The sequence below is a fragment of the Callithrix jacchus genome, chromosome 17, assembly GCF_049354715.1.
Source record: "Callithrix jacchus isolate 240 chromosome 17, calJac240_pri, whole genome shotgun sequence".
NCBI lineage: Eukaryota > Metazoa > Chordata > Mammalia > Primates > Cebidae > Callithrix > Callithrix jacchus.
The window spans coordinates 23,919,929-23,936,191 of record NC_133518.1 but is presented as its reverse complement, the minus strand read 5'-3'; the positions used below and the strand labels follow the sequence as shown (position 1 = coordinate 23,936,191).

At 38.9% G+C, this 16,263-nt stretch overlaps 2 protein-coding genes across 8 annotated transcripts in view; one reads left to right on the top strand and one right to left on the bottom strand.

Moving 5' to 3' along the window:
• The window catches only part of LOC144579880 (uncharacterized), a 62,625-nt gene that overhangs the window by 19,348 nt on the left and 27,014 nt on the right, over positions 1–16,263 (top strand). For both annotated transcript variants that reach the window (XR_013528456.1, XM_078353912.1), the window contains exons 2-3: positions 2,054–2,154; positions 15,122–15,362. Coding sequence is in view for 1 of the 2 variants with exons in the window: in XM_078353912.1 (XP_078210038.1) it covers positions 2,091–2,154; positions 15,122–15,362 (305 nt within the window). In the remaining variant the exon portion in view is untranslated. The remainder of the gene's footprint in view (positions 1–2,053; positions 2,155–15,121; positions 15,363–16,263) is intronic.
• Positions 13,215–16,263, bottom strand: part of SPTSSB (serine palmitoyltransferase small subunit B) — a 27,121-nt gene continuing 24,072 nt past the window's right edge. For all 6 annotated transcript variants that reach the window (XM_008983542.5, XM_078353916.1, XM_054247332.2 and 3 more), the window contains one exon: positions 13,215–14,759. In XM_008983542.5, the coding sequence (XP_008981790.3) occupies positions 14,497–14,759 (263 nt within the window). In that variant the 3' untranslated portion in view covers positions 13,215–14,496. The remainder of the gene's footprint in view (positions 14,760–16,263) is intronic.

Below are 16,263 nucleotides of genomic sequence, written 5' to 3'. Positions count from 1 at the left end.
TTGTTCTGCTGTTCTCTTGAGTCTTTCAACTTACAAATGTACCTTGTCCAAGTCCAGAATGGTTCCAAGAGTGTGCTCTGAAAGTGGTGGAGCTGGTATTAACATTGAACCTGGGAAACTGGGTTAGGTTGTCCAAATGCCTCCTCCACCCTAACCCCCAGGGCTGCCAAGAATTTGGAATCTGCAGATGCTCCTTATCTGGAGTGGAAACCATGGAGTTTCCAGGCAACATTCTCAGTGCAGCCTTTGGAGTTTCTCAATTGGTTTTGACACCCTATTTCTGTTCTCTGAAGCTCCTGATTATTTTCCTTTTTGCCCAGGCCTCGATCTCTGTTTTTAGCCTAGGCTGATACATTGAACTAGTCTCTGATCTGTTTCTTTTTCTTCTAAGTTGGTTTCTTAGAAGGGTAAGCCTTTCACAATTCTGATAAGTTTTATCACTTTCTTCCATGCCCCTCATGCGGGAGGCAGGTAACTTCAAATTTCCAGGCTATATGATTGTCTTTAGAGCAGACTGATTTTTGAGCTTTGTTTGAGCATCTTATTATGGGAATTAATTAACTCAGACTCATTCTGGTGCACCTTTTCAGAAATGAGAAGCAGTCATGTCCTCCTTGACATTTGTTTTCTGAGCATCTCAGTGTTTTCAGGTCTTATACATAAATATGTCTTGCAGGGATAGTATCTTTGCATGACTATAATGTAAAGTCACCATCATGGTTAACTTAAATAATTATTAATCATTGCAATAAATTTGAAAAATGTAACTATTAAATAAAAGGCAAGATTATAAAAAATACTATTCCAATATAGTCCCTTTCTATTCTATCTGGTCACTGTGCTTTCCTGTTGGCCTAACCACCGCCTAAATTAGGTCACAGAGTATATAAGTAGAGCCAGTTTTAATTTGTCTGGAACTCACCAAGATGTGGCATCTTTTTCTTCACATCCTCATGAAGTTAGTAGATCATTACCTTTGATTTATTGGAAAGTCTAAAGCTCTTGACTATGAGAAGGAACTATTTATCTCCCTCTTTTGCCCTGAATTATTTTCTTCTTTCCTAATCAAGAATTTTATTAAATTTTTCTTTGCTTTTCTAATAACACGAGAACATCACTTAAAAGTGACATATTAAGACTTTCATATGAAAAGCAAGGTACTTTAATTATAACAGCACTGAGCTTCATTCTTACATATAATGTGAAGTTTTCTTTGAGTTTTGGGGAGGCATGGTTAACTCTGCTTACTGAAAGATATATTTAGAGGTCCAAGTAATATAACCAATTGGCAACTGAGAATGTTAATATTAGAGAATAAACTGATTTTAATTGCTAATTTTAATGTGGCTAATTGCCATTTATCCTCTAAGATGTCGCTGAGGCATCGCTTCATGTAGGAAATCTTCTCTGAATTTCCTCATCCCCAACCAAAAGCACCAGATGGGCAAACCAGAATCTATGGACATTCTATATAATGTTCTGTCTAAATCTCAAAGTGCTTACCACATTGATCCTATAATCACACAGATAATCACAATGTTCTATAATCACACAGAATCAGCAAATGATAGAATGCAGAAAAAAAGTGTGGTATAGGGATGGTTTATGTGGATGATTAGAAGGTGCTATTTTGTCCAATGGTTAAACATTTCACCTCTGCCGCTGACTGCTTCAGTTCAAATCTCAGCTCTTTTACTAACTGTGTAACCTTGAATAAGTCACTTAAACAATCTGTGCCTCAGCTTTCCCTTCTGTAGAATGAGGGTAATGATATCTACCTAATGGGATTGTCATGAGAATTAAATGAATTACATATGCAAAATGCTTAGAAGAGCACCTGATGCATAGTATGTACCATATAAATATTAGCTGTTTATTGTTATGGCATGTAGTTGGTCTAGTAGAAGAGGTAGAATTTGAACTGAAGTAGAAGAATAAGTGTACCTGAGTATATAGAGACATGCTGTCAGTATGTGTGTACACATTTTTATGTGGCTGTAAAGATTAGCAATTACAGTGTTGTTAAGTAGGTGTTTTCATTTTGTTTCTACAGGTTTCCAGCCACTACACTGGGTTAGGAAAGTAATTCTATGGTTTTTGACCCAGTGGAACTGAAAGTCCACTTTTTTTCTCCTGACCTCATGATGGACGCTGGTATGTTCATAATGGCATTCTTTCCAATGAGCAGGTATAGGGCTTCAAAATTCTTTACAACATGATCTTCTAGGATGGCCCTGCCAGTGATCAAAAGAACTAATAAGAGAGAAACACATGTGCTATTCCCAGAGGAGTCTTTCTTTTCACAGCAGAGAAATTGGATCCCAGAGAGGTGAAGTCGCTTACCACAAGGCCACATACAGGTAGTCAGAGTAAGAAGAACTTGGGTCACTCTACTCTCTGATGGGTGATTATCTTTCCATCATCCATATCACTTGTTTATCTTAGTCTCTAACTAAAATTTTCGCCAAAATATTTGCAAACTATGTATCGGACAAAAGTCTAGTATGTAGAGTCTCTGAGGAACTTAACTCAACAAGAGAAATACAAATACCCCATTGACAAGAGGGCAAATGACATAAACAGACATTTCTCAAAAGAGGACATACAGATGACCGACAACAATATGAAAAAATGCTCATCATAACTAATCATCAGAGAAATGCAAATTAAAACCACACAATGAGATACCATCTCACACCAGCTGGAATGGCTATTATGAAAACCTCAGAAAATGACAGATGTTGGTCAGGATAAGGAGAAAGACAATGTTTACACACTGTTGGTGGGAATGAAATTAGTTCAGCCCCTGTGGAATACAGATTGGAGTATTCTCAAAGACCTAAAAATAGAACTGTCATTTGATCCAGGAATCCCATTACTGGGTATATACTCAAAGGAAAATGAATCATTCTACCAAAAAGACACATGCACTCATATGTGTGTATATATATATAACACTAGGTAATATATATATGTGTGTGTATATATATAACACTGGGTGATATATATACGTGTGTGTGTACATATGCACTCGTGTGTGTATATATATCACATTAAATACATATAACTGCAAGTAATTAAAAACAAAAGGAAGCAAGGAACACTCATTCATCCATGAGGTGCCCTATTGTGTTATTATTGTGAAATGCATAAACCTTTGCATGCTCTGCAGCAGTGCTGATGGCACTATCTATCTTGCTTAACCAAATTATTGTGACACAATCTTGTACTCAGGTTGCAAATGAAAGCATTTTACTAAGCTCATCAGCAGCAGACTGGGTGTCCTTTAGAGCTTCCTGCCTGTAAGCATAAATTGTGATATTTTACTGCTCTTAAATGATGCATGATGAAATGATTGAAGACATCATTATGTGGAACAAAATCCAGCAGGGAGTGGGATGCTAACTACTAAGCGCTTCAAGCTCCTCTGGGAGTGTTGAGTACTTTTACTGAAAAACAGTAAGGAAGCATTGTTTGTTATGATCAAGACTGTATCTAGAGAAAGAGTAGTGCTTTGATCATATTATACACATGTTCAGCAAGCGTGGCAAGTGGAAGGGAGTAAGAGGAGTATCCAGCTTGATGCTGGATTTCAGTGATTTAATCAGCATTCACTAAAAGCTTGTTAAAATGGTTCTCAATCTTGGCCACATATTGGAATCATCTGGGGAGTTTTTTGAATGACTATGTTGGGCGCTCCCTTCTGGGGGTTACAATTTAGTTTCTCTGGTCCAGGCAATGCATTGGTACTTTTTAAAGCTCCCAGACAATTCTAATGCACAGCTAGAGCTAAGAACCAGTGGTCCAGCACTTGAAGAGAAAACAGTTGCAGATCTTTATGAATGCATCAATTAACTTTTAAAATAATTTCCTCCCTTTAAAAAAAATGCTTGTGTAGGGATTGCTGTGAGAGTAAACACAGGAGCAGGAGAGAAGGAATAATTGGTAGGAGAATACAAGAGAGGGAAAAGGGTCTCTTAAAACCTCCACCAGATGTTTAAAAACTCACCTTAGCCGGGTGCGGTGGCTCATGCCTGTAATCCCAGCACTTTGGGAGGCTGGGTGGATCACAAGGTCAAGAGATCGAGACCATGCTGGTCAATATAGTGAAACCCCATCTCTACTAAAAATACAAAAAGTCAGCTGGGCATGGTGGCACATGCCTGTAATCCCAGCTATTCAGGAGGCTGAGGCAGGAGAATTGCTTGAACCCAGGAGGCGGAGGTTGCAGTGAGCCGAGATCACACCATTGCACTCCAGCCTGGGTAACAAGAGCGAAACTCCATCTCAGAAAAAAAAAAAAAAAAACCTCACCTTAGAGAGAGATCCAAGATGGCTGATTAGGAGCAGCTCAGAATTACAGCTACCAGCGAAAGTGGGGAGGGTGAGTGGATGCCGCATTTCCAGATGGATTTTTGTGGCCCACAGACCAGGAGATTCCCAGGAAGAGGAGCCCCACGGGTCGCCAGTGTTGCTGTTTTGGCTGGCATAGCTGTTTCTGCTGGCCAGCATGGCTGTTTTGGCTGGTGCCCCAGCACAGCGGTTCTCTGTACAAAATACGCAAGTTCGGGCACTGTTTTAGCTAGTCATTGGAGCTTGGGGAAGACAGAGTTGCCCATTTAACTGATAGAAAAGGGGACTGAAACAGGGAGCCAGGCCAGGAGATTCCTGGGCAAAAATGCGCCACGAATCTCAGAGCAGCTGTTTCAGCTGGCACAGTAGGTCACCACACGGGAAATCACATAGATCCCGGCCCCTTTTCATCAGGCAACTGGAACACCTGGGACACAAAGAAAAAAGGCTCTGAGGCAGGGAGCCAAGTTATCAGGCTCAGCTGGTCCCACCCTCACAAAAAAACAGCAATCTGAAATGCTCTGGATTGAGAATTTCACAGCAAGCACAGCTGAACGCAGGATGGTCCAGCTCTTTGGGGAGGAGCGTCCACAATTACCAAGGCACTCCACCACTATGGAGGTAGTCCGCCATTGCTGAGGCAGCCCATCATTGCTGAGGCAACCCACCATTATAGAGAGAGTCCACCAATACAGAGGTGGGCTGCCATTGCTGAGGAAGTTCTAACTACACCCATATAAACAGGACTTCAGGGAAGTTCACAGAGGAGCTGGGCGGAGCCCACAGCAGTTCAGCAAAGTCTCTGCAGGCAGGCAGTCATTAGGCTGCCTCCTCTCTGGGCTGGGCAGCCCTGAAAAAAGGCAGCAGCACAACAGAAACCCATAAGTAAAGCCCTAACTCCCCAGGACAGAGAACCTGGGGGAAAAAAAAGGTGGTTTATGAGTTCAGCTGCAGCAGACTTAAACATACATGCCCAGCAACTCTGAATGAATAATGGAGCTCAGAGCTTAGCACTTGAGCTTCTATAAAGGACAGACTGTCTCCTCAAGCAGCTCCCTGACCCCTGTATATCCAAAGAGGGTCCTCATAAAGGAGAGCTCAGACTGACATCAGGTGGGCATCCGTTAGTGACAAAGATAGCAGAAGAAATAGGCAGCAACGCTTACTGTTCTGCAGCTGCTGCAGGTGATCCCCAGGCAAGCAGGGCCTGGAACAGACCTCAGCAGTCCTACAGCAGAGGAGCCTGACTAGTAGAAGGAAAACTAAGAAACAGAAAGAAATAACTTCATCATCAACAAATTGAATGTCCACTCAGAGACCCAATCTGAAAGTTGACAACTACAAAGAGGAGAGGTGAATAAATACACAAAGATGGGAAGAAACCAGTGCAAAAAGGATAAAAACACCTGAAATAAGAACACCTCTCCTCCTACAAGGGATCACAACTCCTCAGCAGCAAGGGAACAAGGCTAGATGGAGAATGAGTGTGATTAATTGACAGAATCAGGCTTCAGAAGGTGGGTAATAAGAAACTTCTGTGAGCTAAAATAACATCTTCTAACCAAATGCAAAGAAACTAAGAAACTTGAAAAAAGATTTGATGAAATGCTAACAAGAATAAACAACTTAGAGAGGAATATAAGTGAATTGATGGAACTGCGAAACACAACATGAGAACTTCACAAAGCATACACAAGTTTTAACAGCCGAATTGACCACGCAGAAGAAAGGATATCAGAGGTCGAAGATCAACTCAATGAAATAAAATGAGAAGGCATGATTAGAGAAAAAACGGTAAAAAGGAATGAACAAAGTCTCCAAGAAAGATGGGACTATGTGAAAAGACCTAATCTATGTTTGATAGGTGTACCTGAATGTGATGGAGAAAATTTATCCAAGCTGGAAAATATTCTTCAGGATATTATCCAGGAAAACGTCCCCAACCTAGCAAGGCAGGCCAATATTCAAGTCCAGGAAATATAGAGAACACCACAAAGATATTTCTCAAGAAGAGCAACCCCAAGGCACATAATTGTCAGATTCACCAGGGTTGAAATTAAAAAGAAAATGCTAAGGGCAGCCAAAGAGAAAGGTCGGGTTAACCACAAAGGGCAGTCCATCAGATTCGCAGCAGATCTCTCAGAAGAAATTCTACAAGCCAGAAGAGAGTGGGGGCCAATATTCAACATCCTTAAAGAAAAGAACTTTCAACACAGAATTTCATATCCAGACCAACTAAGCTTCATAAGTGAAGGAAAAATAAAATTCTTTATGAACAAGCAAGTACCCAGAGATTTCATCATTACCAGGCCTGCTTTACAAGAGATCCTGAAAGAAGCACTAAACATAGAAAGCAACAACCAGTACCAGCCACTCCAAAAACATACCAAATGGTAAAGAGCATCAACACAATGAAGAAACTGCATCAACTAACGGGAAAAACAGCCAGCTAGCATCAAAATGGCAGGATCAAATTCACATGTAACAGTATTAATCCTAAATGTAAATGGGCTAAATGCCCCAATCAAAAGACACAGACTGGCAAATTGGATAAAAAGCCAAAACCCATCAGTGTGCTCTTTCCAGGAAAGCCATCTCACAGGCAAGAATACACAAAGGCTCAAAATAAAGGGATGGAGGAAGATTTACCAAGCAAATGGAGAGCAAAAAGAAGCAGGAGTTGCAATTCTCATCTCAGATAAAATAGACTGTAAACCAACAAAGATCAAAATAGACAAAGAAGGACATTACATAATGGCAAAAGATCAATGTGACAAGAAGAGCTAATGACCTTAAATATATACACACCCAATACAGGAGCACCCAGATACATAAGGCAAGTTCTTAATGACTTCCAAAAGACTTAGAGTCCCACACAATAGTAGTGGGAGACTTTAACACCCCATTGTCAATATTAGACAGATTAACGAGACAGAAAATGTTAATTTTTCATGTTCTGCATATCAGGACATGGAACAAGCAAACCTAATGGACATTTACAGAACTCTCCATTCCAAATCCACAGAATATATATTCTTCTCAGCACCACATCACACCTACTCTAAAAGTGACCACATACTTGGAAGTAAATCACTCCTCAGCAAATGCAAAAGACCAGAAATCAGAACAAACAGTCTCTCAGATCACAGTGCAATCAAGTTAGAACTCAGAATTGAGAAACTAACTCAGAACCACACAACTTCATGGAAACTGAACAACTGGCTCTTGAATGTTGACTGGATAAACAATGAAATGAAGGCAGAGAAATAAAGATGTTCTTTGAAACCAACGAGAATGAAGATGCAACATACCAGAATCTCTGGGACACATTTAAAGCATTCTCTAGAAGAAAATATACACCAATAAATGCCCACATGAGAAGAAAGGAGAGATCTAAAGTCGACACCCTATCATTCAATTGAAAGAGCCAGAGGAGCAAGATAAAAATAAACTCAACACCTACCAGAAGACAAGAAATAACTAAGATCAGAGCAGAACTGAAGGAGATAGACACACACAAAAAAAAACCCTTCAAAAAATCAATAAATCCAGGAGCTGGTTTTTTGAAAAGATCAACAAAATAGGCAGACTACCAGCCAAATTAATAAAAAAGGAAAGAGAGAATAGTCAAATAGATGCAATAAAAAATGATAAAGGGGATATCACCACAGATTCCACAGAAATTCAAACCATCATCAGAGATTATTGCAAACAACTCTATGCACTTAAACTAGTAAACCTGGAAGAAATGGATAAATTCCTGGACAGTTGCATCCTTCCAAGCCTAAACCAGGAAGAAGCCGAAACCCTGAATAGGCCAATAGCAAGGCCTGAAGTTGAGGCAGCAATTAACAGCCTACCAGTCAGAAAAAGCCCAGGTCCAGATGGATTCACAGCCAAAGTCGACCAGAATTTGGGAAAACTGGCTAGCCATGTGCAAATTCTACCAGACATACAACGAGGAGCTGGTACCATTCCTTCTGAAACTATTCCAAGCAATCGAAAAAGAGGGAATCCTTCCCAAATCATTTTATGAGACCAACATCATCCTGATACCAAAACCCAGCAGAGACTCAAAAAGAAAAGAAAACTTCAGGCCAATATCCATGATGAACATAGATGCAAAAATCTTCGATAAAGTACTGGCAAACCGATTGAAACAGCACATCAAAAAGCTTATCCACCATGATCAAGTAGGCTTTATCCCGGGGATGCAAGGCTGGTTCAACATACGCAAGTCTATAAACGATTCACCACATAAACAGAACCAAAGACAAAAACCACATGATTATCTCAATTGATGCAGAGAAGGCCTTTGACATCAACAGTGCTTTATGCTAAAAACCCTCAATAAACTAGATATTGATGGAACGTATCTCAAAATAATAAAAGCTATCTATGACAAACCAACAGTTAATATCATACTGAATGGACAAAAACTGGAAGCATTCCCTTTGAAATCTGGCACTAGACAAGGATGCCCTCTCTCACCACTCCTATTCAATATAGTATTGGAAGTTCTAGCCAGAGAATCAGGTAAGAAAAAGAAATAAAGGGTATTTAAATAGGAAAGGAGGAAATCAAATTGTCCCTATTTGCAGACGACATGATTGTATATCTACAAGACCCTATCATCTGAGTCCCAAATCTCCTGAAACTGATAAGCAACTTTAGCAAAGTCTCAGGATACAAAATCAGTGTGCAACAATCACAAGCATTCCTATACACCAATAACAGACTTAAAGAGAGCCAAATCAAGAATGAACTGCCATTAACATTTGCTACAAAGAGAATAAAATACCTGGGGATACAACTAACAAAGAAGTAAAGGACCTCTTCAAGGAGAACTACAAACCACTGCTCAATGAAATCAGAGAGGAACAAACAGATGGAGAAACATTCCATGTTCATGGTTAGGAAGAATCAATATTGTGAAAATGGCCATACTTCCCAAAGTAATTTACACATTCAACATTATCCCCATCAAGCTACCAATGACCTTCTTCACAGAACTGGAAAAAACCACCTTAAACTTTATATGAAACCAAAAGAGAGCCCACATAGCCAAGTCAATTCTAAGCAGAAAGAACACAGCATGAGGCATCACACTACCAAACTTCAAACTATACTACAAATTATACTACAAGGTGACAGTAATCAAAACAGCATGGTACTGGTACCAAAACAGACATATAGATCAATGGAACAGAACAGAGGCTTTGGAGGCAGCACCACACATCTACAACTATCCGATCTTGGACAAACCTGACAAAAACAAGCAATGGGGAAAGGATTCCCTGTTTAATAAATGGTGTTGGGAAAACTGGCTAGCCGTGTGCAGAAAGCAGAAACTGGATCCCTTCCTGACACCTTACACTAAAATTAACTCCAGATGGACTAAAGACTTAAACATAAGACCTAACACCATAAAAACCCTGGAAGAAAATCTAGGCAAAACCAATCAGGAATTAGGCATAGGCAAGGACTTCATGACCAAAACACCAAAAGCATTGGCAACAAAAGCCAAAATAGACAAATGGGACCTAATCAAACTCCACATCTTTTGCACAGCAAAAGAAACAGTCATTAGAGTGAATTGGCAACCAACAGAATGGGAAAAAATATTTGCAATCTAGCTATCTGACAAAGGGCTGATATCCAGAATCTACAAAGAACTAAAACAGATTTACAAGAAAAAAACAAACAAGCTCATTCAAAAGCGGCAAAGGACATGAACAGACACTTTACAAAAGAAGACATAATGAAGCCAACAAACTGTCTATCTTGAGGTTGGCCCAATATAGACTCTGAGCTTCTTTGTTTTTGTGTGGTCACAGTGTAGCGGGAGCTACCTAATCCTCTTGGGTGGGAATTTGCTAAGCCCTGTACCAGGGAATTCAGAAATAAGGACAAATCTGCCTTCCAAGATCACCCCAGTTAGAGGATCTAAATATATTTGTGATGGAAGAAGAAAAAATAGAAAATGTGGATGAGTGATGTTTTTTTACAAACAACTTAATAAACATTGATTAGTCCCATATTTATATTGAAACTACCTTATATCTTGGCTTTTTTTTTTGTTATTTTTGTTGTTGCACAAGTAGATGAATGTAATTGTTGACTTGGCCAATACCAGGGAAAGAACATCTTTTTTTTTTAATTGCATTTTAGGTTTTGGGGCACATGTGAAGAACATGCAAGATAGTTGCATAGATACATACCTGGCAGTGTGATTTGCTGCCTTTCTCCCCTTCACCTATATCTGGCATTTCTCCCCATGCTATCTCTCCCCAGCTCCCCCCCCACCGCTGTCCCTCCCCTATTCCCCCGAACAGACCCTAGTGTGTAGTGCTCCCCTCCCTGTGTCCATGTGTTCTCATTGTTCAACACCTGCCTATGAGTGAGAACATGTGGTATTTCATTTTCTGTTTTTGTGTCAGTTTGCTGAGAATGATGGTCTCCAGCTTCATCCATGTCCCTACAAAGGGTACAAACTCATCGTTTTTGATGGCTGCATAACATTCCATGGTGTATATGTGCCACATTTTCCCTGTCCAGTCTAATCATCGATGGGCATTTGGGTTGGTTTCAGGTCTTTGCTATTGTAAACAGTGCTGCTATGAACATTCGTGTGCATTAGTCCTTATAGTAGAACAATTTATAATCCTTTGGATATATACCCAGTAATGGGATTGCTGGGTTAAATGGATTTTCTATTTCTAGGTCCTTGAGGGAGCACCACACTGTCTTCCACAATGGTTGAACTAATTTACACTCCCACCAGCAGTGTAAAAGTGTTCCTATTTCTCCATATCCTCTTCAGCATCTATTGTCTCCAGATTTTTTAATGATCGCCATTCTAACTGGCATGAGATGGTATCTCAATGTAGTTTTGATTTGCATTTCTCTAATGACCAGTGATGATGAGCATTTTTTCATATGTTTGTTGGCCTCATCAATGTCTTCTTTTGTAAAGGTCTGTTCATATCCTTTTCCCACTTTTGAATGGGTTTTTTTTTTCTTCTAAATCTGTTTTAGTTCTTTGTAAATTCTGGATATCAGCCCTTTGTCAGGGTAAACTGCAAAATTTTTTTCCCATTCTGTTGGTTGATCATTCACTCTAGTGACTGTTTCTTTTGCCAGGCAGAAGCTGTGGAAAAAACCACCTTAAACTTCATATAGAACCAAAAGAGAGTCCGCATAGCCAAGTCAATTCTAAGCAAAGAGAACACAGTCTAGGGCGTCACACTACCAGACTTCAAACTATACTACAAGACTACAGTAATCAAAACAGCATGGTACTGGTACCAAAACAGACATATAGATCAATGGAACAGAACAGAGGCTTTGGAGGCAACACAACATATCTACAACCATCCGATCTTTGACAAACCTGACAAAAACAAGCAATGGGGAAAGCATTCCCTGTTTAATAAATGGTGTTGGGAAAACTGGCTAGCCATGTGCAGAAAGCAGAAACTGGACCCCTTCCTGACACCTTACACTAAAATTAACTCCAAATGGATTAAAGACTTAAACATAAGACCTAACACCATAAAAACCCTGGAAGAAAATCTAGGCAAAACCATTCAGGACATAGGAGTAGTCAAGGACTTCATGACCAAAACACCAAAAGCATTGGCAACAAAAGTCAAAATAGACAAATGGGACCTAATCAAACTCCACAGCTTCTGCATGGCAAAAGGAAAGGACATATTATAATTTTCCGTTTGGTGAGTGACAAATGCAAGCTCACCAGAACCGTGGAATCTTTGGCCTTTCTTGTTTTTAAAGTTATGTACACGTTATTGAAATATCCAAGTAATGGGAACAAAGGAAAAACACATGAAAAGTGTTTCTAATCTAGGCAAACTGTGGCCAAGGTAAAGAATGTCCCTGCCATGTCTAGAAAATCAACTTAGCAAGCAAAGAAGGTAATGTTTACTCTTCTTTTCCACTATACACTGATAGTTTTTTTTCCCCCAAACTATTTTTGATTATGTTTTTTGAACCCTGTATTTATTATTTTGACTGTGCAGAAGAAATACCTTTGAGGTGACATCCTGGGGGGTTCTTTGAAATAATTTTTTATTAAGCTTTGCTGTGTCTATTTTCTATTTGTGTTTATTTTAACTCTTATTTTTAGAAGGAGAATTTTTTAAGAAGGTCAATGCAGTATCTTTGTGACTGAATTCCAAGAGTTCTTAACAGGGGTCCTTGTATATAAGGGTGTTGAATCATTATGAACTGGGAATGCATCCAAGTTGATGCTTAACTGAGAATTCTCTGTTAAATATATAGAAGTGAAAGCAATCTTTCAAAATAGGCATGTGGGCCCTGGAAACATAAAAATGAGTGAACATAACATCCCAAATACAGCAGCAAAGGTGACAGCTGGGACCTCAGCTTATCATGCCTCTAATCTGGGCTGTCTCCTTATCCCTTTCCTTTTATTTGATGGAGTTCTACTTTCTGACGTTGGTGACACTCATCCCATCAACTTTCATTTGTTCATTTTGTCCTCCCCTGGGCTTTCATGTACCAAATATTTGCAGGGCCTAGTGTGGTCCTGACCTGGATTGCATCCTTGCTATGCTACTAGTAGCTAATTGACCTTGAACAAGAAATGTAACTTTTTCAAGTTCCAGACTCTACCTGTAAGTGGGAGACCTTTATACCTACTCCAACATGGAAAATGTGTCCAGCATGGAGAAGTTCCTTGATATATGTTAGCTTATGTTGCCATTTTAAGATCAGTTACCATATTGGATCATTAAAAATTGATAAACTAGGGAGAAATATGCAATGTACCATCTAGATATTTAGTGCAATATGAAAAAAAGTAAATCTGGAGGTAGATATTTACTTACAAAATTAATTTTATTTTGCAAAACTCAACAAATACATGTTCAGATCTGGTTTCTCTTCAAAACATGTGTTTGCTTTTTTAACAAACATGCAAGTTAATTTGGCATGCCAAACATCTTTCTCTCTAGCTCTCCTTGGAAAACTTTTTTTCGTAACACAAACAAGAGTTCAAATATTGTTCAAACCTATTTACATTTGTACCCTCTAAATGACATACATTAATATTTGTTGGGAGGAAAGGAAAACTGCAAACTTAGTCTTTGGCATTCACATTTGCTTCAGCAGTATAATTAAAACCTTATATTTGTTTTGAAGATAAACACTTTGAAGTAAATTTTAAAAATCTTGCTTTGGCTCTGCAAAGGAGCCACAATATCAAAGCACTTAACTGAAGCTGTTGAGTTCCTGCTGGTAGAATATTACTTCCAGCCTATTTATTAGCTTTTCTTCCTGTAGCCCAATACTTGCTTTTTTTCTCTGTCTACTGAATAAAACACAAAAAGGAAACATTTCTTTTATCTTTTCCCCCCAGCATCATGCAAGGCAAGGCAACCCCACAAATCACAATATCTGAATTTACTTTGATTATACTTTTGTTTCTTACACTTAAAATTATTTTGTATTATAATACTTACTTGGTTATCTAAAATCAACATTGTTGATTTTAAACGGTTATAAAGCCAGACTTCAAGAAGCATTTAAAACAATTCATGAACAGTGTACGAAGGGATATAACTGCCTCCAGCTTATTCTTTTACATTTGAACTAAAAGTATCATCAGCTTACTCGAAAATAAGACTTAGGGGATCCATATAATTTATCCACATCTTTTTGTACATCGTAAACAAGGATAAGATACTTCTGACAGTAGCCTATAAAGATTTAAAAAAATATATCCTTCAGCATAGAATAAGTATCAAGGGAGCACTTTAAGTATGATTCTGGTAGTTCTGTTATGAACCTGTTTTCCAGAAAAATTTTGTAGGAATTGTTCCAATTTTAAATAAACTAAATTCATAGATTTGTGTTGAGAGAATATGGTATGTGAGGTAAAGTCATTGTATTATCTATGGTCTGATGCACAATGTAGCATGTGTGAAAGAAACTAAAGAGACATCTACTTCAAACTCCCGGCGGAAGGCAGAATATAACAGTGCCTAGAGAAGAGAGTGCTTTTCAGGTCAGATAGTGAATGAAGACAGGATAGTTACCTAAATCAATGAATTGTAAGCAACATATAAATATGCAATGCCATTTCACAGAATGTGAACAAGATCAGTTAGCAATTGTACTGTGATATCCACATATTTTTGAGAAAAATTCCCAAGCCAGGCGAATGTGGATTGGAATAAAGACATAGGCAGTGTATACCACCATAGCAATAATGGTTAGCAAGATGGTGTTAAACATAGATTGCTCCCAGGGCTCTAAAACAGCACAGCAGCTAATGATTTGGTATTGATAGTAGAGCCAAGAGAAATATTCCTTCACACGCCTCAAATCCATGGTTGTCTCCTTCAAGCTGCAGTAAGCTTGTCCTGTTAAAGAATGTAACAGTTTAGAATATAAGGAACCAAACACAGAATCTCTTTAAAATTTCATGATCTCAGCATGTTAATATCTTTCAAAGATTTTTAAAAGATTATTGGATAGATTATTAATAGATGAATATTCTATAAAATAGTACACAGTATATTAATATTATATATAGTCACTACTAATAATAATTACTACTAAAATTGGTAGCAATAATAGTATTAGTAGCAGTAATATCTATCTAAAGATGATAATTGCTAGAAATAACTTTAGTGATAACAGTACCTAAAAATTGAGGTTAGCCTCATTTTCCAAAGCCACGTATACAAAGATAAATAAAAGTGAACTTTTCTATTTCCTACAGCATATATTCTGGCAGAAGATTTAAAAAATGGTGTGCACAGAAGAAACTATAGCAAGCCCAAGGTTACTCATCTTCAGAAGGGCATGCTTGCAAGTTTAGTCCTTGGCTGGCATCTGAGAACTTGGCTTTTGGAACGTTCTCTCCATCTCCTAATAGATAAGGAAGATTCACTGTACCTAGCCTGTACAAGCAATGCGATTTATAGTGAACAGCTACTGTATTCTGGTACTCTGGAATTTTGGTAATTGCCAAGCAAAGTGTGCCCACATGACCACCCCAGTATAAACTTTGGATGCTGAGTTTCTTTCTAATGAGTCTCCCTGGACAGAAGCTATACATACATTACTGCAGTTTTTGCTGGTAGAGAAAGGAACACTTATGTGGAGAGTGCTCTGGAATCTAGAGAAATCCATGTACATGCTTCTGATGTGTCCACGAATAAATACTGTGTGGATAAATATATGTTGGGTCCCACAAGTCCTTCTATGAATCATTGGACATGTGGGTGGTCTTATGGTTCCCTGAAACAGATGGGAAGCCCTAAGTGTACCTTTGGGTGGTCTTTTGGTTTTTTAGTATAGAACTTATAAAAACCACATTAGCGTTTAATTAGCCTTCAGATATGACCACAGTTATAACCATAAGTAAAACTTCTTAGAAAGCTTCCTGGGGGCTGGGCACAGTGGCTTATGCCTGTAATCCTAGCACTTTGGGAGATTGAGATGGGCGGATCACTTGAGGCCAGGAGTTTGAGGCTAGCCTGACCAACATGGCAAAATCCCATCTCTACTAAAATATACAAAATCAGCTTAGTGTTGTGGCATGCATCTGTAATCCCAGCTACTTGGGGGACTGAGGTGGGAGGATGGCTTGAGCCTGGGAGGCCAAGGTTGCAGTGAGCTGAGATTGCACCACTGCACACCAGCCTGAGCGACAGAGTGAGACTCTGTCTCAAGAAAAAAAAAAAAGCTTCCTGGGAGATTTTGGAGACTTTCATAGGCATAGTGGTGGGTGTCTCTGAAAATATAGGCTCATCTTTGTGCTTCTTTTGCTTACTCCTAAGAATAACATGGTGCCACATCATCAAAGTCCACTTTGATAACTTTTACTATTCCAAGTACAGTTAGGATTTTTAAAGATAA